The sequence below is a fragment of the Chelonoidis abingdonii genome, chromosome 1 (genome assembly GCF_003597395.2).
Source record: "Chelonoidis abingdonii isolate Lonesome George chromosome 1, CheloAbing_2.0, whole genome shotgun sequence".
Lineage (NCBI taxonomy): Eukaryota > Metazoa > Chordata > Testudines > Testudinidae > Chelonoidis > Chelonoidis abingdonii.
The window spans coordinates 272,711,126-272,734,120 of record NC_133769.1 but is presented as its reverse complement, the minus strand read 5'-3'; the positions used below and the strand labels follow the sequence as shown (position 1 = coordinate 272,734,120).

General features: G+C 43.0%; 1 protein-coding gene across 3 annotated transcripts in view; it reads left to right on the top strand.

Moving 5' to 3' along the window:
• FARP1 (FERM, ARH/RhoGEF and pleckstrin domain protein 1) overlaps positions 1–22,995 on the top strand; it is a 390,990-nt gene that overhangs the window by 236,978 nt on the left and 131,017 nt on the right. For all 3 annotated transcript variants that reach the window (XM_032771474.2, XM_032771475.2, XM_032771473.2), the window contains exon 3: positions 13,535–13,639. In XM_032771474.2, the coding sequence (XP_032627365.1) occupies positions 13,535–13,639 (105 nt within the window). The remainder of the gene's footprint in view (positions 1–13,534; positions 13,640–22,995) is intronic.

The window sequence follows — 22,995 nt, the reverse complement described above, 5'->3', positions numbered from 1 at the left end:
AGTGGGTATCCACCCACGAAAGCTTATGTTCCAATACATCTGTTGGTCTATAAGGTGCCACAGGACTCTTTGTTGCTTTTTACAGACCTGAAGGTGTTACAGTCTCTCTTATTATCTGTTCCTCTTCCTCCCAGGCAGTGTAGCATGTAATAATACTATGTGAGCTGTATTTGCTTATTCAAATAAAAGAACTGTTATCTGATGACCTGCAGTAAAGAGATTTTAAGCAGAACCCAGAATTCCAGTAGCTTTATTTTACTTATCTCTATAGATCTAGAGATATTTGAGGATTTAATATAGATAATTTTTATTAGGTCTGTCTCTGCTTTAAGGAAAAAATCATGTTTAATCAAACATATCCTAAACAAGTAACTTTACATTAGCTTCATTATATCATCTCTTCCCTTGCCCCGGCCAGCTTCCACACACACACAATCAAACTGTTCAGGGGGATTATTTAGCAGCAAATGATCTTCTCTCGTTAAGGTTTTTAACCTGAATATTATGATTGACTGTTTCTGGTAAAGTTGAAGACGAGGGTAGGACGAGAGATTGAAATCTGGGTGGAATCAATCCTGGTTTTGCTTTTCCTTATTAGGAAAATATTCATTTTGAAACAAGCTGGTTTGTTCTAAGCAGAAATCCATGAATAGTGAACATGGCTACAGGAATGAAGTTTTTAGATTCAAAAAGAAAAACTATAGGTTTCCATGGGAGCAGACACCAAAAATAAAGTGAAGAGGATGGTTATTGACGCCCCTCTAATTTGTTTTGCACATATAATTGTAATCTCTTGTTTAGTTAAAAATCGTGGTAGCTGAGATCAGTCTTCCTTTAAGACTTTTTGTTGTCTAAATCATATATGGCATTGGCCACTGTTACAAGACAGAATACGGGGCTAGATGGACTTTGGTCTGACGCAGTGTGGCTGTTTTTCTGTTCTTATGACTGATGATTAAAAGTTTGACCTTCCTGCTGCTGAATAGTTGAGAAGGCTGTAAAGTACACCTCAAAGCCTAAAGCACATTTTTTTCACACAATATGATGATAAAATATATGTGGCTAAAAGATCAGAAAGGTGTGCAAAGAGATTCTAAAATGGAATAACTGCTTTAGAGAGTATGAACAACACCCACTTTGAGGAGTAGATAAAAATACAAATGCATTAGAAACATCAGTGGTACTGTTTAAAGTACTGTGCTCATGTGTATACATGGTGAGGTGGGAAATCTGTCTGCTAAAATCTACTGAATAGTCACAGTGGGCACCCAGAGTGAGAGGAGTGTGGAGATGCAGATACATATTTATAAAGCTTCTTAAAATGTTTATTATTCCAGTAGGCATCAGTCCAGCTTTTGATACGATGCAGATGGAGTACTGCAACTGTACAGAGCTTCACTGAAGTCTCTGGGAGTCCATGAGAGCATTGGGGTCCACCCGCATGGTCTGAGTAGGATATAGACACACGAGTATGTGCATATGTGCGCATGGTCATCTGAATATGTTTCTGTTCCATTGACGGATATCACTTAGGAGCCTCAGAGGGCAGGGACTGCACTTCATAGGTGCAAAATATAATTCATTCCTACCACGGGCTTTTAAACCATCCCAGTCGTCCATCTCTCAGATGAGCTATAACACATTCAGGTGACCATCACTGTGACTTGATGTATTGTGGCTGCCCTTCCTCTTCTGCTGAAAAAATATGCTCTCCCATTTTCCAGACTTAACTAAAAAATAAAAAAGTAACAGATCAAGATGAGAAAAAAAAGCTATTTTTTACACAGTTTCTTCTCTACAGAAGAACTATCAAGGCCTGTACATTAAGGGTGGGGTTTTCAAAAAGCACTCAGGGTATGTCTGTACTGCAGTTAAAAATCCTGCCGCTGGCCTGTGCCAGCTGACATGGGCTTGGGCTAAGGGGCTGTTTAATTGTGGAGTAGGTGTTTGGGCTTGGGCTGGAGTTACGGTGAGAGGGTCCCAGACCTTGGGCTGCAGCCTGAGCTCAAATGTCTACACTGCAATTAAGCAGCCCCTTAGCCTGAGCCCCACAAGCCCAAGTCAGCTGGCCTGTGTCAACTGCAGGTTTTTAATTGCAGTGTGGACATACCCTCAGCTTCAGCGCAGGTCAGCCCCTGTTGAAGTCAATGTGAAAATTCCCCTTGACTTCAGTGGAGCAGAGTTATGCTAACACTGAGTGCTCTTGAAAATTCTACTCTTCAAGCAATCAATTGGAAAATGTGAAATAGCTATTTAATTTAATTCCAGGAAAGAGAACAGGTAGGCATATGACATTTGTCTTCATAGGTTGCTAGCATTTTTCTCTTCTAAACGTAGTTTAAGCTTCCATTTGAAGTGTAGAGTTATGCTTAAGTATTTACATAAAATCCCTATTGTTTAATCTCATTCTTGAGGTTATTTGTTGCACTGTTTGCTTATCACAAATACTTGTTTCTTTTCCAGTGCAATAAATATGTGGATATTTTAGCACCTTGATAACTGGGGGAGAGTTCATGCTTCAAAGGGTGCTGTATTATTATTACTATGATTTTTAGTGCCAGACCATGGAGAAAACTGTTTTTGAAATGATATTGCTCACTGTGGTGAAGCTCGTCCCTGTGCAGGGGATCAGCACAAAGCCTACGTACCACTTAAGCTCACCGAGTGAGGAGTCCAGGATTTCATCCTGAGAACTTAAATGGGACACAAGTGATGCACAGACCTTGTGCTGGCCCTCTCCAGAGGAGTGAAAGCGGCAGAGAATCCTGTGGCATCTTATAGACTAACTTAGTCTATAAGGTGCCACAGGATTCGCTGCTGCTTTTACAGACCCAGACTAACACGGCTACCGCTCTGATAGCAGAGGAGTGAAGTTTACCTGCAATGCTAGTAGCATATACCAAACCTCCATAAAATGTATGCAAGGGAAAGACAATAGTTTGACTCAAATCAATAAAACCATCTGTTTTCCTACTGTCTGTCTCCCAGTGGCTTTCTGGCATGGAACACCCCTGATTTCTTGACGCTGTTGCCATGTCTCCCAACCCTTTTCTCCCTCAAGTTCCTCCTGAAACCTGAGTTCTTTTATGAGACCTTCTGATCATCTATCTTCTCTGAGCATTAACAGTTTTAAATACAAAACATGGAGTTAACAGAATGGGTGCTCCCCATTAATTACTTGTTTGTTGCTGCGTCCAGTCTTATTTCCTTTGTTTATAAATTGTCTATTTAGATAATCTTCAGAGCTGGGACTTGTTTTTTTTTTTTACATTTGACTACAAAGTATCCACCACAGCTTGGTACCATGTGTTATCCAGAGATTAAATCAAGCCCATTCCCTGTGGGCAAATCATGCAAAGTCATAGAATTGTACTACTGGAAGGGCACAGTTGCCATCTTTCACATGGTAAATAAGCACCCCAACTTTCACCATAAGCCAAAAATCAAGCTAATCCCATTTCAAAACAAGCCAATCCCTAAGAACCCCAACACTCTATGTGACTAGCTTCCCCCCAGCGTGCAGTCTGGGACTGTGATGGGCCCGCTATGCACCCTGACTCTTGCTCCCTGCTTGATACCCTCTCCCTTGCCCCTGCTTGCCGGGAGCTGATTAAAAAAAAAAAAAAGCAACAAGCTCCAAGCCAAAAACTATCAACAAGCAGCTCACGAGCCACTTAAGCCAAAAACAAGCCCAGTTTCTGTTTGTTTTTTTTTTCATGGGTTTGGCATGTCTGCTGTAAGGGACCTCGAAAGGTCCTCTAGTCCAGTCCCCTGCACTAACGGCAGGACTAAGTATTATTATGTCTGCCTCTCTCTCTCTGTTACGGTGGGTGTGTGATGGGTTTCACTTGGAAAACTGCAAGATTATTAGATTGCTGTCTGTTTACCAATCTTGTTATTGCACTCAAAAATGCTCTGCAGGCTGCATGAGCGCACATCGTGTGGGTGCAACTTAGGGGGAAAGTTAACACCCCCTATGCTTTCAGTCCAATTAGAAAGTAGCTCCTTACTTGTGCTCAAGAGAGTAACTGAATTTCAGTCTTCTAAATGTTTCTTAGGAATGTTTAACTGAAGATCAAGATATTCAGTAACCTTAGAAGAATTTGCAGTGCAAAAATCTGTTTGATCTGAGATTAGTTTAGTTTGGTGGATAAAAATTCCTTAAGTAGCAAATGGTTGACTGTATGGAGATAGTTATTGGTAGCTGGGGTAGTGAAGTGGCTATGCTCCACGGAAATAAAGAATTAAAATCAATTTAACCAATCCCCCTTCCAAAAAAACAACAACAAAGCCTCAAAAAACACTGGTTTTCTAAACATTACTAAACACTTTTCTCCACAACTTCCATTAGAGATCCTGCCACAGGAATGTTCTGGACAATTACTGCTCAGATAAAGGGAGAGATGATAGATTCGTAGAGTTTAATGCCAGAACTTATCATTAGATCATCTGGTTTGATCTCTTGTATTGCACCCAGTTTCCCCTTTATGGAACGCAATAATTTGCGTTTGATTAAAGCATATCTTCCAGGAGGGCACATCACAGCCCTTGATAGTTTGTCCCAGGGGTTATCACCCTGTCTGTTGGAACTTCATGCCCAATTTCTAACATTAATTTGTCTAGCTTCAACTTCCAGCGATTGGTTCTTGTCATGCCTTTCTCTTAGAAGCCAGTATTTTCTCCACATGATCAAGTCCCCTCAATCTTCTTTTTGATAAACTAAACAGATGGATCTCCTTCAGTCTCTTTCTAAGGCATGGTCACCATCCACCAAATCTCTTGTGGCTTTTTTCTGCACCCAGGTCCACTGGAACAGGAGGGTCAGGGGCCTATGGCTATGCTCTTTCACTTTTTACCGCCGTAAGAGTGAGCGAAAGAGGGGAGCGAGTGGGGGCAAGATCTTGGGAGGAAGAAGTAACGCAGGAGCGGGGCTTCCTGCGGGGGAAGGGATGGGGAGGTGCAAGGGCGGGGAGAAGGGGCAGCACTAGGGTTGCCAACTTTCTAATCACACAAAACCAAACGCCCATGCCCCACCCCTTCCCTGAGGCCTCACCTTCCTCGCTCCATCCCCTCCCTGTGTCACTCGCTCTCTTCTACCCTCACTCATTTTCACTGGGCTGGAGCAGGGGTTTGGGGTGTAGGAGGGGGATAGACTTTGGGCTGGGGGTGCAGGCTCTGGGGTTGAGGCGCTGAGGTGAGGGGGTTTTGGGGTAAAAGGAGGGGCTTCAGAGCTGGGGCAGGATTGGGGTGGTAGGGGGGTGACTCCAGCTGGGGGGTGGCCTGGGGTGCAGAAGGGGACTCCCAGACGGGTTAGGGGGTTAGGAGTGGGCAGTGAGGGCTCTGACTGGGGAACGAAGGTTGAGGCGCATGAGGGGGGTTAGGGTGGACGGAGGGAATAGGGCTCCGGCTGGGGTTTTGGGCTCTGGGGTGGGGCTGGGGTGAGTGGTTTGGGGCGCAGGAGGGGACTCCAAGCTGAATAGGGGAGGAGGTGAGGATTCAGGGTCCCGGCAGTGCTTACCACGGCTCTGAGGAAGCAGCTGCTGGGTACCTGCAGCACGGGAGAGCGGGGCCATGGTTTGGGCACCAGTACGCCTCCTCCCTCACCTCCACACTTTTAGGAAGCTTTTGTTGGTCCTGTTTGCATCATCTGTTTATTCATTGGGAATTCTTTAAGGTTGAAGACCTATTAGGGATTTAAAGCATTTCCCCATTGAAGACAATATAAATACCCTTACTCTAAAAAAAAAAAAAAAAAAAAAAAAAAAGGGGGGGGGGGTGAATTGTGTAAAATGGAAATAACCAGCAAAGAATGCTGATTGTGCAATGCAATGCAAGTGACTTTGATTCAGTACCTTCATAGCTTGCAGCTAAGTGTGATTATGCATATTAATCGTAATTCAGTGTTCAGTGGGCTGACATTCCCTAAAAATGTAGAGCATCTTTTCCAGTGTAATTTCACAGAGGTAAGAGAGGCCAATTCAAATGCATTAAGCGCTAAGGATGTAGAACTTGAAATTAGTGAGCTTCTTTTCACTCCCCATTTGATCTATAGTGGTGTATCAGTTCTCCCACTCAGCACAATGTCCCTTGATGTTGTCACCGTTAAATATTTTCTCTCTCATCTTTCCACCACAGAGTTCCCTTTCTCCGGCCACCACCTTGACACCCTGCCCTACTGTAACCTCCCGTCCATTAGTGGCTATGGCTTCTCTTCTGTTTTCAATCCCCTCCTTCCTCTTCTGTCAATGCCATCACTGACTCCCTCTACTCCACATTCTCTACTACTCTCCACTCCTTCAAACCCCCTTTTCCAGATCAAAGTCTGTCCCACCAAAAACACATCTCAGATTCGCCCCCTTTATCCAATGTTCCTGCATTTCTGAACACCTCAGTAGAAAGTCTCAGCACACATGAACTTCCTCCAATACAAAATTGTTTTCTCTTCCTTCAGTTCTGCCATCTTGCCAGTCAAACAGCTCTTCTTCTCCAGTCATGTTGACTCCATGCCCACAGTCTCAGCTGTTAAGGTGGCAACTTGGATTCCCTCCCAGCTCCTGTGCCCTCTATTTCCACACAGGATCTTGATGACTTTTTGAAAAAGGTCAACAAAATCCAGCATGACTTGCCCCTTTTCTCTTTCCTCATCATGTTCCCCTGCTTCTCCATGTCATCTACATTGAAGTTTCTATCCTCTTTTTGCAGTGACTCCATTCCTGCCCACCTCATGATTTCCCCTGCCTTCCAATCCCTTATTCACCTTTCTCCTTAGCTTCTCACTCTTGCTTACAATAGAAGCATGCTATAGTGTCCCCTCATCTAATCTCTCCCCCAAGAAGTAAATGACCCATGACCCCATTTGCCTATACTCAGCTCATTTCTCGCCTCTGCCTCCAAGATCATCAAGTGCACCTTCTACATCTGTTGCCACCTCCATCTCTGTCTGGCTTCTGACCACTCGTCTCCATTGCAAGTGGTCTTTCCCAGCCTCAAATGAAAATCTTTATGGCAGATCTCAACCATCTGCTGCTGCTTCTTTTTTCTTGATCTCAGTTGCTTATGGCACATTCTCCTTGATATCTTGACTTTCACCACTCCGTCCTCTCGTGGGTCTCCTCCTACTTCTGATTGTGTCGTCTTATCCTTTCACAAAGCTTCAGCTGCCATCTCTATGCCAACACTCACAAATCTACTTCTCTCCTGACTTGCCTCCCTCCATCCAGTTCCATACCCTAGTCTATCTCTGACATCTCCTCAGATTCATCTCACCATCGACTTAAACTTAACCTGGTTAGACTAAACTCCTTTTCCCCCTCCTCTCTTGTCCCTTTCTTTGTGAGTGTTGACAATACCACTATCATCCCAGTCATTCAGGCCTGGAACTTAGATACTGTATCATTCTGGCTGCCTCTTTCCCCCTTGTGCCACGTACCCAGTCAGCATCTGAATTTTGCTACTCACTTCTCCAAAGCATTTCTAATATCAGGTTTTCACTCCGTCCACACAGCTAAAACTCTTGTCTGGGCTGCCATTATAGCCTGTCCTGACTACTCTGGGGCCTCCCTGACAAGCACATTATCCTTGTCAAGTCCATTCACAATGCAGCTACTAATAATTCCTTGTCCAACATTATGATCATATCACCCTTAGTATGAGTTACTCCACTGGCTCCCCCTTGTCCATTCCATAAAATCCAAGCTTCTTGTCCTACCTTCCAGGCTCTTCACAACTCTGCCCCTCCCTGCTTTCGTTTCTCTTGTAACTCTTCTGCTCTGCCAATGATGCCAACCTTGACTGATCACTTGTCCACTCATTCCCCAAGCATCTTCGTGTTTTCTTCCTCATTACATGAATTGATCTCCTGGAAAAACTAGTCTGTAAGGCCAGTACCCTGTCCTCTCTGAAATCCCCCCACCCCATCCCATGTCATGCTTCTCCTGTGATGCCACTGGAAAATTTCCCAGTGATAATGCCTACTTATGTACCAGTGGGGCTAGAGGATGTCTATTTTATTTATTCATATATTTATATCTCATCATTTAAAACAAATACATGTAAGACTAGGAGTCAGTTTGTGCACAGAGCTGACCTATTTGACCACATGTTCCTGTCATTGTCCTCTTCATCCTTTCTTCAACTTTCCCTTTTTTTTTCTTTCTCTCTTGTCTGCAATTTGAATCTTGTCTTAAGTTAGATTGGAGGCCTGTTTGAACATGGACCACTTTGTACAGTTTCTGAAACAAAGGCCTTGAGTCCACCTGATGCCTTTCGACACTACTATAATATTTAGTTATGCTATAATAATGTCAGAAAACAGCTGCATTTTATTAGTTTTTTATTTATACTCAGATAATCTTTAAAAGTTGTATAATACTATATGCCAACAATTTTTCAATGTATTGCAATAAAATTAGCTTTTTTCTTATTTTCTTACATATTCAAATATATGATGATGTCTGTTTGTGTTATAGTAGAAACTAGATGCTCCGACTGAGATCAGGGCCTCATTGTGCTAGTCACTGTACAAAAATGGAGTGAGATATTCCCTGCTCTGAAGAGCTTACAGTCTAAATAGGGAGGAAGGGAAAGAGACACAGAGGTCCAAGAGTAAGTCAGTGTCAGAACAAGAAATAGAACCTAGGTCTCCTGACCTCCATTCCAGTGCCCTCTCAGCTGGACCACGCTGCCAAACAGAAGATGCCTGCCAATTTCTGTTTGGAAGAAAACATGCAAGGTAGCATAAGCCATGTATATAATGCCAGTGTGCAGGGCCAGCTCCAGGCACCAGCCCAGCAAGCAGCTGCTTGGGGCAGCCAACAGTAAGGGGCGGCAGGTCCCTCACTCGCTCTCGGAGCAAAGGACCAGCCACTGAATTGCCGCCGAAAACTGAAGCGGCGGCGGTAGAGCTGCAGATCGCGATCACAGCTTTTTTTTTCTTTTTCTTTTTGCTGCTTGGGGCAGCAAAAACCCTGGAGCTGGTCCTGCCAGTGTGACTAATTTTAATGCAAATAGTTTCATAGGTGCAGTGTGTTCATTTTTGAATGTTTTCCAGAATATTACATATTTCTCTGTCAGATCATATTTATTGTGAGCTTAATTACTGTTCTTTGGATTCCATGTCAAGCAAGCTACTGAATTTTTTTAGTTTATTGCATTTCAGCTCTGTCATAAGAATATCATGGAGTCACCAGCCTTAGCCTGTCCTAAACTAACATCTCTAGAACTAGCCACTTGCTAAGTTCATATGTTTTTGAATTTTTCACCTTTGCTCTCCCTTTGCTATTCTAGGAAGACCAGGAATACCATAGACACTGAATCTTGACAGATTGTAATTTTACACATACAATATCTCCAACAGAATAGATGCCAGGCTTCTTCTTGATTTAGACAGATCAAAATTGAGAAGCGCTTTAGAATAATGTTTTTATTTACAGATACTTGAAAAAGAAACACTGCATGTTGCATAAGTCACACAGTATAGAAAATGCAGAATGACAAATGCAGTTACTTGGCTTTAGAGCTGTCTAAATGCATATGAGGACATATTAGAAATAAATTACATGAAAACACACAACTGCTTTTCATCATTGCCTGAGGTCAGACATGGCTGCTTTGCCGTGCCTGTCTCATTCTGCATGAGCAGTGCAGGGGAGCTGTGCTTTGTCTCTTTGTGGCTGTCATAAATCCTGACCTTCCCACAGATGCCTGGAAAAATTATTAAAGTTTAGAACATAAGTTTAGAACTTGGAGGTTTAGGGACACCCAGAGCATAGGATTGCATCCCTGACTATCTTGGCTAATAGCGATTAAATTCATGGAGAATAGCACATTCATCTAATTCTTTTTTCAGCCCAGTTATTCCTTCACAACATCCCCTGGTAATGAGTTCCACAGGTTGACTGTGCATTGTGTGAAGTAGTATTGTCTGATGCTTGTTTTAAACCTGCAGCCTGTTAATTTCATTGGGTGATCCCTACTTCTTGTGTAGGGGTATTCAACACTTCCCTATTCACTTTCTCCACGCCATTAATGATTGTTTAGACCACTATCGTATCCCCCCCTTAGCTGTCTATTTCTAAGCTAAACAGTCCCAGTCTTTTTAATGTCTCCTCATATGTAAGCTATTCCATATCTGTAATCATTCTTTGCCAATTGTAATATCTTTTTTTTTTGAGATGAGGTGACCAGAATTATTCAAGATGTGTGCTTACCGTGGATTTGTTTAGTTTGATTGATCTGATAGTCAGACACACGTTCACTGGGTATTATAAAAATACTTGTAAATATGCATAACGTAATAGGTCTGAGAAGTCTTGATTCCCGTTCTCTGGTTAGTTAGGTGAAAGCAATGTTCTTTGATGTCTCAGTGGGCAGTCATCTGTTCTTAATAAGCAGCCTTGTGCAAGTTGGGCAAACCTTAGATTAATCTGGGGGAAAGACCCAGGGCCACAATTTGAACAAAGCCTCCATATGCATATGCAATTCTTGTTTTAACACAACAGACATAATTTGGTGTAGGAGTTGTATTTCAGTTACATTCCTACTGTTCCATTGTCTCCAATGATATTTATCTAATTAGAGGTCCCTGGAATTTTGTTCATTAAGAGAAGGTTGCGTTCTGGCTATGTCTTTATTGTACTCGGGGGAAGGGGGTGAATGTTGGTGGTGCTGAAAAGTGTTTAGATTTTTATAGTTAGTGTGAATGTTTTGTAACATAAATAAAATTTAAAGTTGTTTGAGTACTGGTTGTTGAGAGTGTTTCTGTTTTAGAATGTGTGAGTATGTGAATGGAGTATATTCAGATATAATATTCTAAAGTATAGATATGTGTTGTAACTCACATCTGACTAAATACTCATTGGCTAGAACAAACTTCCTCTTTTCACACCTATTCCTCCTTCCTTCCCTCTCGACACCACTTTATTTTGGTTATGTGTAGGATGAGTTTTTGTAGGATTATTATTTGATATGTTATGTTATGTCATGTTGGCAGTGTTATACCAAATGTGTCAAACTTCAGTAACACTTTTTACACTTATTCTTTCTGGTGTATTGTCTTGAGTCATGTTTGTATGAAAATTGTTTGTTGATGACAATAAAAAGTGGTTTAATGAAACAATGTAAGGTGAATTTAGCTTTCTGGAGCTGTAAACCAGCTAGAAACCAATTAGAAGCAATCGGAGTCTCTATTTAAACAAAAACCTGCTGAATGGGTTTACACAGAGATGAATTTGAACTGGCACTTCTCTTCAATCTGTGTTCTAAAACCAGCCACTTTTTAAGAATTCTACGTGCATCTTGTGTCTGCAGGTGACAGAGGTTTTGCTTTGGTGATGGCTTAAGCCTTTTGTACATTAAGGAAATTATTTTAATTTCTCTAGGATAGAATTCACTCTTCTTGGAGATCTATTTTATTATGTTTTTTGTAACTCACTTTTTGGTAACATTTGCTGCATTCACAACTACAAAGGTGGATCATAACCTTTGCTCTGGGTATAGGTTAACTGGTGTGTTGATAAATTTTCTGTGGTAAACATTTTTCATCAGTTTATTTAGGTAATTAATAAAAATGTGTTTATTTCTAGAAGAGAAGTAGTTAAACTGTAAAATGAATTATTCACCAGAGTTTCTTTAAATTATTTAATGTTATATGACAGTAAAATATACAGAAACCTCAATGAGGATTGGGGGCCCATAGTTAGTTAGGGCTTGTCTATATGGAGACCCTCAAGAAAATTAATCCAAATTAACTAAAGGTGTAAAATTAAAGTGGATTAGTTAAATTGTATTAAACCCTTATGTGGACAATGTCATTCAGACCTCAAATGGCCTTCCCTTGGTTTAATTAAAGGCATTTTAATTCTGAATGAGAGTGTCCACACAGCAGTTTAACTAATACACGTTACATTGTCACCTTTAGTTTATTTGGATTAACTTTCCTGAGTGTCTCTCTGAAGACAAGCCCTTAGTAGTCTTGGTACAAATCCATATAAAGGCATTCTTGAAGATTTTAAAATACTACAGTGGCACAGCTGCACCACTGTAGTGCTTCCATGTACATGCTACCTACGTGGATGGGAGGGATTCTCCCATCGGTGTAGGTAATCCAGCTCCCTGAGAAGCAGTAGCTAGATCAATGGAAGATTTCTTTTGCCAACTGCTGTCTACAAAGGGACTTAGCAAAACAACAAAGAGTCCTTGTGGCACCTTAGAAACTAGCAAATTTATCTGGGCATAAGCTTTTGTGGGCTAAAACCCACTTCATCAGATGCATGGAGTAAAAAATACAGTAGGTAGGTATAAATACACAGCACATGAAAAGATGGAAGTTGCCTTACCAAGTGGGGGGTCAGTGCTAACGCAGTCAATTCAAACAGAGTGGATGTAGTTGACAAGAAAGTGTGAGTATCAACAGAGGGTCACTTTTTGTAGTGACCCAGCCAATCCCAGTCTTTATTCAGGCCTAATATGATGGTGTCAAGTTTGCAAATTAATTCCAATTCTGTAATTTCTCACTGAAGTCTGTTTTTGAAGTTTTTTTGTTGAAGAATGGCCACTTTTAAGTCTGTTGTTGAGTGTCCAGGGAGATTGAAGTGCTCTCCTACTGGACACTACAAAAAGTAATTTTCCCACTGTCGATATTCACCCCTTCTTGTCAACTGTTGGAAATAGGCTACATCCGCCCTGTTTGAATTGGCCTCCTTAGCACTGATCACCCACCTGGTAAGGCAACTCCTATCTTTTCATGTGCTATGTATTTATACCTGTCTACTGTATTTTTCACTCCATGCATCTAATGAAGTGGATTTTAGCCCACGAAAGCTTATGCCCAAATAAATTTGTTAGTCTCTAAGGTGCCACAAGGACGCCTCGTTTTTGCTCTTACAGACTAACATGGCTACCCCTCTGAAACCTGCCACCACACAGGGACTTAGTTGACTTAATTATGCTTCCCAGTGGTGTGGGTTTTTCACATCCCTGACTGAGGTAGTTAAACCAAGCTAATTTTCTAGTGTAGGCCAGACCTAATTTACTTTTGAAGGGGGAAGGAAAGAGGGATACAATCAAACATCTACGTTTTTTGTAAATAAATTGCCAAGTAACCTCATCTACCCTTCAAGCAAATTTTAACTGGCTTATTTCTTATGTCCTGAGGAGAGGTTAGTGCCCTTATGGATCAGAAATTTAATGTGTAAGGGATTGTATGGAAACAAAGCATGAATATGCATCTTTTCCCCACCTCTATTTTAATTTTTTTCTTATAAAAATTAGGAAAATCACAGTTTATTTTTATTTGAATTATAAAAATCTCAAGTACTAGTCAAAGAGATACGAATATTCAAGGATATAAGGATATTCTTAATCCATTTAAAACTGGTAGAATAATTGTGGCTTTTATCAGAGGGATGATCAGGACGTTAGTTAGCTAATGTTTTGTAAATATAGCTTGTTCTGTATTGCTCAGCATTATCATTTTGCTAATAAAGCTACTCTTGTTAACGAACAGTGTGTAACCTTTTGTTGTTTCTATTTCCAGCAAAGAGCTCCGGGGAAAGTTTTGTTGGAAGCTGTTTGCAACCATCTGAACCTTGTTGAAGGTGATTATTTTGGCCTTGAGTTTCCGGATCATAAAAAGATCATGGTATGTGAATGAGATTCATTTCTTACTTATACATAAAATGTGAACATGAAAATATTACAGTCCCTTTCTCCCAACTACCACACATTCAGAAAAAAACATTTTAAAATGTAGTTTTATTGAAGGTTTCAGTGAGTTTTGCTCAATGGTGATGATGTGGAACTGAGTTTAAAAACTCATCTCAAACCCTGTTCCTCACTTATCCATATTGAAGGTAGGAGTGGTGGTGTAACCATAGTAACTGTTGGTATGGAGACTAAATACCATTTTAATTCTTGATTGGTTTGGACTGTGATAATGGTAAAATCCTGCCCGGTAGATGGGAAAAAGTCACCAATATTATGACACAGTTCAATAAAAGGCATCTTTTCTGTCCAAAGGGCAGTAAAAACAAGTCACTGTTTTTTGTTTATTACACTTGGCTGGGTTTTTTTTTCCTTTTAGTCAGTGATAAAAATCCTATTCAGGGAGTTCTGTAATACAGGACAGGTGTGCTGGGTATGACACCTATGTCTCTGATAATAAATGCCTGCTGCAGTCAAGTAATGTATCATTATATCATAGGGTGGGAGGAAGATATTGCGAGAGTGTTAATAGATACGCATCAGTTTTCATTTTTAAAATTCCATTTTGCTTTAAATCTTAATGCATTACTGTGGCCTACTGAATTGTGTTCCAGTTAGTTGGATGCTGTGGGCATTGCATTCTTGTGTAGACTTTGTTTTGCGCATATGGTGGATTCTACCCCAAAACACTAGACTGCCTAAAGAATATAAATTAGGGATAATTATTTTAACTTCCTGCCTGAAGAAGGCAATAGTTTTTAATTTAGGGGGGGAAAGAGGGTTTATCTGTCACTAGAGCAGGGGTTGGCAACCTTTCGGAAGTGGTGTGCCGAGTCTTCATTTATTCACTTTAATTTAAGGTTTCGCATGCCAGTAATACATTTTAACGTTTTTAGAAGGTGTTTCTATAAGTCTATAATATATAACTAAACTATTGTTGTATGTAAAGTAAATAAGGTTTTTAAAATGTTTAAGAAGCTTTATTTAAAATTAAATTAAAATGCAGATCTCCCTGGACCAGTGGCCAGGACCTGTGCAGTGTGAGTGCCACTGAAAATCAGCTCGCTTGCTGCCTTCGGCACCTGTGCCATAGGTTGCCTACCCCTGCACTAGAGTAATCTGCTTCCATTGTTTTGTGCAATTTTTTATGCAAGAGAACAGAAATTAATAATTACATAGTTCTGGGCTAATGGTTACTGAGAACAAAATAGAAAAGTGGACAGTAATATAAAGTTAATTTTAAAAAGCAATAAATCACAGGCCTTACTTTGGATTTACTTGAAACATTAATTTTAACAAGTAATTTCACAATCTTCCATATATCCTCAGGGAACATTTTGGTAACTCTCTTATTGACAGTAGTTAAAAACAACGTATGGACATAGTTGTGCAATAATGTCACAGTGGGCTATATAGCTATACAGTTATGCTAAAGAAATATTCAGATTTTTGACTTTTCCTAAAAGTTTTATAGTCCTGACAGCATATGTAATTTGGCCTCTTTTGTATATATACCATATATACTCGATCATAAGTCAGTTCATTTATAAGCCGACTCTCCAAGATGAATAAGTAAAAATGGAAAAAAAATTTATAACCTGTTCATAAGCTGACCCTATAATTCAGGGGTCAGCAAACTTTGGCTCCCAGGCCATCAGAATAAGCCGCTGGTGGGCCAGGATAGTTTGTTTACCTCAAGTGTCCGCAGGCACGGAGGTAAACCTAAGTAAACAAAGTGTCCCGGGGTGCTAGCTGCTCACCCTGACGGGCCGAGAGAGCAACTGGTGGGGAAATTTTTTGGACGGGAGAAGCTGGGAGTCAGGTAAGTAACCCCTGTGACCACCCCCCACACATGACCTCACCCCTGGCCCGGGACCCCCACACTCTCCCCATCCCATCCCTTCCGACCTTATCTAGGGAGGCCAGAGGAGGATGTCTCTGGCCTGGCTGAAACTGCTCCGGCAGACTGGGCAGTGCAGCTGCAGCCTGCTCTGGTGGGACAGACTGGGCAGCGCAGCCGCAGCATGTTCCAGTGGGCTGGGCCGGGTGGCATGGCCGCAGTATGCTCTGGCAGGCCAGACCGGGCAGTGCGGCCGCAGCATGTTCCAGTGGGCTGGGTCGGGCGGCACTGCCGCAGAGTGCTCCAGCGGGCCGGGCGGCATGGCCACAGCTTGCTCTGGGGGGCGGGGTCGAGCAACACGGCTGCAGCCTGCCAGCCCTGGAGCTGCAGCTGCTTTGGAGGCTGGGGGGAGAGCAGTGTGGCCAGAAGCGAAGAGACTCAGGGCCCGCCTCTTCCCTTCTGGCTCTGCTGGCTGTGCTGCCTCTCCAGGACCGGCACTAGAGTTTTTTGCGCCCTAGGCACACGGGCATTTTGCCACCCCGCGTGCTGCTCCCGCGGCTCCGGTGGAGCTGCCACAGCCATTTCTGCGGAGGGTCCGTTGGTCCGCGGCTCCGGTGGAGCTGCCGCAGCCGTGCCTGCGGGAGGTTCACCGGAGCCGCGCAGGACCAGCGGACTGTCCGCAGGCACGACTGCGGCAGGTCCACCGGAGCTGCCTGCCGCCCTCCCCGGCAAAATGCCGCCCCCCAAAAATCCTGGCGCCCTAGGCGATTGCCTAGTTCACCTCAGTGGAAGCTCCGGCCCTGTGCCTCTCCTTGCTCCCTCCGTTGGGGGGGAGGGGCTGTGTCCCACCTCTTCCTCTCTATACCCATTCATAAGCCAGCCCCATTCTCTGGTGCTTCCCTTTTTTACTAAAAAAAATTTGCCTTATGAACAAGTCTATATGGTAGCTATTTATATAACTATGAGGACTATTATAAGCTTTAATATCTATGTGCAGTGTGAATGAGTTGAAGGTGCTTTTGAACCATAACTTTTAATGTCTTGAATTCTAAAGGGGGAAAACCGTATCCACAGTGTAGAATTTTACATCATGCATAACATAGAATTGGCATTTAATTGCTTTTTAAAAAGTGAGTGTATGCACTGCATTCACATTTATTTGAATATTATTCATTGCTTTTTCAAATAGTGTGTAATACAAGATAAAAATGAATGCCTGAGTGTTTGTTTGGATATTTTCATATGCAGAGGTGATCATATGTCCAAATACTGGTCTACCTACTGCAATGTGTAGAGTTCCAGATCACAAATACTTGTGTGTTTGTATGCCTGGCAAGCTATAGCATGATATGTTTGTAGAAGGCAAGACTGTCACTTGTCCTAACATGGTTGCATACACAAGTAAAGGTGACGTTGCATGGATCACTGCTTCACACACTGGGGTGTGAACAGACTGCAGAGCTGCATCTCTCCCTTGCAACAGAAGCACTGTTGCTAACTCTTGCAATTTTATCACAAGTCTGATATTTGATGTCTTCCTCAAATCTACAGCTGTTGGCATCAGATTACTTGCGGATCTCAGCTTTCATTTAAGAAAAAATTTCTGTCCCTCAGTTGCAGCGAAAAGCTTAAAAACATGAACCCTAAATGCTGCAAAACCAGAAGTCAAATAAAAAGACCACCCTCCCCCCCCAATTATTTTTGTTTTAATTTCCTTCTTTGTCCTGCTTCATGATTTTAGGGGCCTGACTCACGGTTTTTGAATGCATAGTGTTGGCCATATTGGTGAAGTCTTGGTTTTGCCCCTGTCCCCCAGTAAGCTGCACCTTGGATGGTTCTGTAGTAACTACCTGATCTCCTATGACAAAGAAAAACTGCAGAAGGAACTGGGATTCTCTGGATATAAATCCTGCAATGACACCGCTATACAACTCCCCTTATGCCGGGCTAGATCACTGTCTAGCACTAGTCGAAACCAAATTGCGCAGAACCATATGCTATTGGGTAAAATGCAGAATGCCCAGACTCTTGTGACTTGGTTATTTCTCAGTCTTTTTTTCCCTCCAAACTTGGCAAGCATGCATTCTTCACTGAGGGATTGTGTACATGCCAAGTTGTAACTTCTGAAAAAAACACTCTGAGTTATCAGAATGCCAAAGAATGTCAGAACTAGTTTTTTAACAAGTGAAAAACACCATTTTCCCATCCTGAGTAACTAACAAATGACCAAATAGATTTTCTTCACACCTTCCATAAAAAAGAGTGGGGGGAGTCACCTTTTGAACAGGAGGAGAATGAGAAATTTCATCTCAGAGAGAAACTTTTGTGAATATATAATTACTTGAATAATAGGGCCAGAGGACAATAGTGCCTCCAAGGAGCTAGCTTGGCTCTGTAATAACTATGAAAATAATTAGTAATGGGAACAATTTTAACAGAAGCATTTGGCTGTGTGTGTGTGTGTGTGGGCTTGTGGGGGGTGTGTGGTTCCTGAGGCTATGATTCTATAATATGGATATTTTGATGGTGTCCCAGGCGCTGCCTAATTAAAAACTGCTCAAGGTCAACTTTCATTTGTGTGTTCGTAATAAAAATATATTGTTGTTGTTTTCCTGAGAGGACAATGTGATTAATCTGCTCTCTGGGGCAAATTTTATGGCTTTTAGATTGGTCCGTACCCCTTCTGAAAACTGTGCACCATTCCTCCCATAACTCTAGACATGTATTTATTAACTGAGGGCTGAGATGTTTCTCCAAAATTTCCTCCATCTCACATTGGTTGTTTGGCCTCTACCTGGGTTTGCTGCCCACTGTAGCCTTTTGCAACACACTGCACCTCTGTTGATGTCGTTTTGACTGAGAGTATGAGTGCAGTTTTTGGGTCTAGACACCCTGTTTTCATTGACCACCTCCTCTTAGAGGTTGAAAGACTTTACACAGGGCTGGTCTGTGTGAAACGCTCACACAATAGTAAAAACATGATTTATTAAGTTGGAGAATAATAAGATCAAAATAAATAAAATGACATGGCATAACATACCGCATCTGAGTACTTTGCAAAGCCCAATAATATGGCCTCTTCTGACAGAGAAGAGAGAAAATGCTACATGGCTAGAGAATAAAATCCTTTCTCTCAGACTTTGAGTAGTGTGTGTGCCTCTCACTGCTGTGCAGACAGAACCTCTCATCCAACCTTATCCAAATGGTTGGTGTTAAAGTTTCTTGCCCTGTCATGGGGAAGTCCTCTCAGTATTTTCACAGGTGTCTTCTTGAGGAAGAAATGCCCCCTTTCCGTATCCCCAATATCAGGATTATTGTCTCCTAATCACTCCTCTGAGTTTCCCAGCCTTCTGCTCTCCAGCTAATGTCACAAGCCCCCGTTGCCCACATTTCCTTAGACTAATCTAGGTGATAGTCTTGATTTGCATTGCCACCGTTCCTTGCAATAGAGCTGGCGTGTGTTCTCCTGAGGGATCCATCCTGTTTCTATCTCTGCTCCCTACAGAGGCACTCTAGGGAGACTTTTAAATGTATCTTATCAGTTTTCCCTTACCATGGCACACTGAGTCGTCTTTGAGTGCTGGCCCCTACTTCACTATGGGGTATGCAAGTGCAACATGCACTTGAGACCAGAGAGTTGCTTGTAGGCAGCATCCATTGGCCTGTGCCTGCACCCCAGCTCTCCTTGTGCCCCACACTGAGAGTATAAGGGGTGGTGCGGATCAGCTGCCTCTCTAGTTCTTTCTGACTGCTGCATGGCCTGTATCAGAATCCTTCAGTGTCTGGAGCTTCTCCTTTCTCTTTGTCCATATATTCAAAGTTACATTTTTCTTCCTTGTTATTAGGGTTTTGATAGTTAAGTTTGGCTAATTTTAGAGTCCTCACCCCAGGGAGCCCTCGCTGTCTCCCAGTGCAGGATTTGGCTTGTGCCCATGATTCTGAGCTTCAAAAACTGTTTCTTGTCCCCACTCCTTTTCACTTAGTGATGACCACCAGTGCTATCTCTACTGCCTTGGGCAGGTGCATATCTCCATCAAGTGCAGTTTCCGATGCTCCTTCCCCAGCCAAGTGCAGCAGGCATGAGAGTTCCGTCTTCAAAAACACCCCCTGGAGCAGGTAATGAGATGTTAGGAGTAAGGCCCTGCAGCTGTGCATGCTCAGTACTCCTGGCACCATAACAAGCCAGCTAGACTGCCCAATGGACCATGCTGCCGAATTGGCTGAGGAAGTCAGCAGTAAGTCAGTCAGCTTAAGCCCAGCAGCAGCAGTAGCTCACTGGCTGCTCAATCCACACAACCACGGACGCCCTGCTTCCCTGTGCTCGTCTGTCTCCTAGCCCTGCTCCTGCTTTGCTCCTCTACAGCTCCAGCCCGGATCCTGCCCTGCACCCAGCCTTCTTCCCATCCTGACCCAGCCTTGCTCCTGCCTCAGAACCAGCTCTACCTTCCTTCGCCCCTGGCAATCTGATTCTGACTCTCGGCTCTGACTCCAACTCTGTCTTGACCCTGGGTTCTGTCATTCAGATTCTGTCTTGGTTCTGACCATCAGCCCTGGTTCTGACACTGTTGTGACCCTTGGCTCTGGTTTTCAGACTTCAACCATTAGGTCTGACTTCTACTCCAACCACTAGGAATGACCGCTTATGACCTGGTCTGCTGACATGAGACCCCAGTCTGACCAGGCCAGGGAGACCCCACGTGTACATTGGCCAGAGTCAGCAAGGTGCATGCCCACTAGCTCTGTGCCTAACTCCAGAGCTGAGAGGATCAGAGAGAAGGACTCTCTGGCTGGGCTCCCTCATGAGAGTAAGGGGCATTTAAGCAAACAGAAAAGCTGATCCCCTCTTAGATCCTGTAAGAAAAGACATCCCTCCTCAGACTCATCCAGGTCAGGCAAGCCTTCCGGGTTGGCCACAAAGACTTAGATCATTCTAAGTCACATGGGCATAATCAGAAGACATAGGAGCAAGGCTTCTTCAGTACCAGCTTTTGAATTGACCTCAACATCGACTGTGGTACTATCTAAGCCAAAGTACCGAGACCTGAAAGATCAGGGACCACCAGTACCATTGGAGATCATCACGTCAGAGAAATCACTGGTAGTACTCTCACAGCTCCATAAGGAACCACCACCTACTACCACTCCAGTGGCATGAAGTGACAGATCATAACCTGCAAAGGTAATGATCACTTATACCACTCTTGACTATACCTTCATCCTGCCAGACCCATAGTCTCGAGGAGGATACAGTCTCTTCTCCAGTGAAGAGTAATACAGCAGGTATCCCCTCAACATCAGGGAAAAGGGTTCTACTCAAAATATTTCTCAGTTCCCAAGAAGAAAGAAGGCTGGAGACCCATCCTTGCCCTGTGTCAACACAATGTTCTTGTTTGCAAGCTGAAATTCTGCATGTTTATGTTGGCATCCATACTACCATCCTTAGAAAAAGGCACATGATTTACAGCTCTCAGTATGAAAGAGATACTTTCATGTGGACATTCATCCCTCTTGCAAACGATCTCTCAGGTTTGTGGTAGGGCCTCACCGCTGTCAGTACAAAATGTGCCTGTGTGGGGTAGCTACAACTCCCAGAGTCTTCACAGAAGTGTTCTGAAAAGTAGCAGCTTAGCTCAGACAAGGCCATGCCACAGGCTTCTCATACTTGGACAAGTGGCTTCTGACTGGCAGGTCTTGCCTGGAAGTCTTGAGATTAAGCTTATTGCTGCTCCTTTTAGCATCCCTGGAAATCAGTGTAAACATGTAAAAATCTACCTTCTCTCCAACACAGACCATAGAATTTATAGAAGCGATATTGGATTCAATCAAGGAGAGAGCTTATCTTCCCAGGAACAGAATTCATGCCATAGGCGCTCTCATAGGCCTGGTTACACACAACCCTTGAACGTCAGTTTGGATGTCCCTTACTCTCTTGGACTGTATTGCGTAATGTGTTTATGTAACACCATTTGCCAGACTCCACCTTCGTTGCCTGTAAGCTTGGCTATGAGCAGTGCATATACAGAGCAAGCATAGCCTGAATACCATAGTAACAATTCCCTCTGAGGTGAGGGCCCCTCTGCCATGATGGAGAGCCCCTTAATGTGTGTGTGATATTAGCCTATTTGCAGTATACCTCCCAGTCACCCAGAATTCACTGGCGTGACTAGGGGCAAAATGCTTGCTGAGGCTGATTGAGTGGGAGTTACCTGATTCTATATTAATTACCTTCACTTGGGAAGTGAAAAATAAACTGCTCCAGCGAAAGCCCAAGGTCAATGCACTACTCCTGCCTTGGACCAATCAGTTTTTGGTTATGCCTTTCCTCCCATCCTGCTTACTACCTCGAGTTCTACAGAAATTCAGCTAGACAGGGCACAAGCCATCCTCATTGCTCCCAGCTGGCCCAAAGCCAGACAGTTTTGGTTTCCTAGCCTCCTTCAAATGTCATCCTGTCCACATATCAGCATTTGGAATTGTGCGGATCTCCTGACCCACAAAAGTGATAGGCTCAGGCATTCCAGACTCCATGCTCCTCATTTTGTGGCTTGGTATTTGGATTGTCAGCAAGCCTAGAACACTCCTGCTCTGAAGCCATACAGGTCATCATTAACAGTAGCAGGAAGGACTCCACTAGAAAATATGTCCAAATGGAGGCGGTTCTCTGTCTCAACAGAGACAGAAGAAATTTCAGCTGTTTTGGAATATCTTCTTACCCTCAAGGTGTTGGGCCTCTCTCTTAGCACGGTGCACTTTCATCTGGCAGCAGTTAGTGCGTGTTGTCTGCCAATGGACAGTTACTTGATCTTTACCTGCCTGGTGACAGCCAGGTTTTTGAAGGGCATGATCAGAACCTTTCTGCCAGTCAAGAAACTAGCCCCTGACTGGAATCTTAATTTAGTGCTCTCCATACTCCCTGAGCCACCCTTTGAACTGTTAGTTACCGGTATGTGTTCCATGTCTCACTGTCAATTAAGGTCGCCTTCCTCATTGCCAGTAGGGTAGGTGAACTTGGAGTGTTAATGATTCACCCACCGTACACTATATTTCATCAAGATAAAGTCTTGCTATGACTGCACCCCACAATTAATTTCTAAAACTGTTTCAGAATTTCAAGCAGACCAGACAATTTACTTACCTGTATTTTTCCTGAAGTCCCATCCCTCTAGTGAGGAGGGGAGACTTAATTCCCTCAACATGAGATGAGCATTGGCATTTTACTTCAGAGAAGGAAACCAGTCAGAAAATCACCTAGGCTGTTAGCAGAACACGTATGAGGTTAAGCTGTATCCTCTCAGAGAATCTCCATGTGGATCTCTGGCTGTATCCTACTCTATCAGTTAGGATAGCTTCCTCCCCCACATGGGGTAAAGTCTCACTCTATAAGGGCACAGGCAGCCTCAGTAGCATCAATTCAAGAGATGCCTCTGATTTATATTTGCAGGGCAGCCACATGG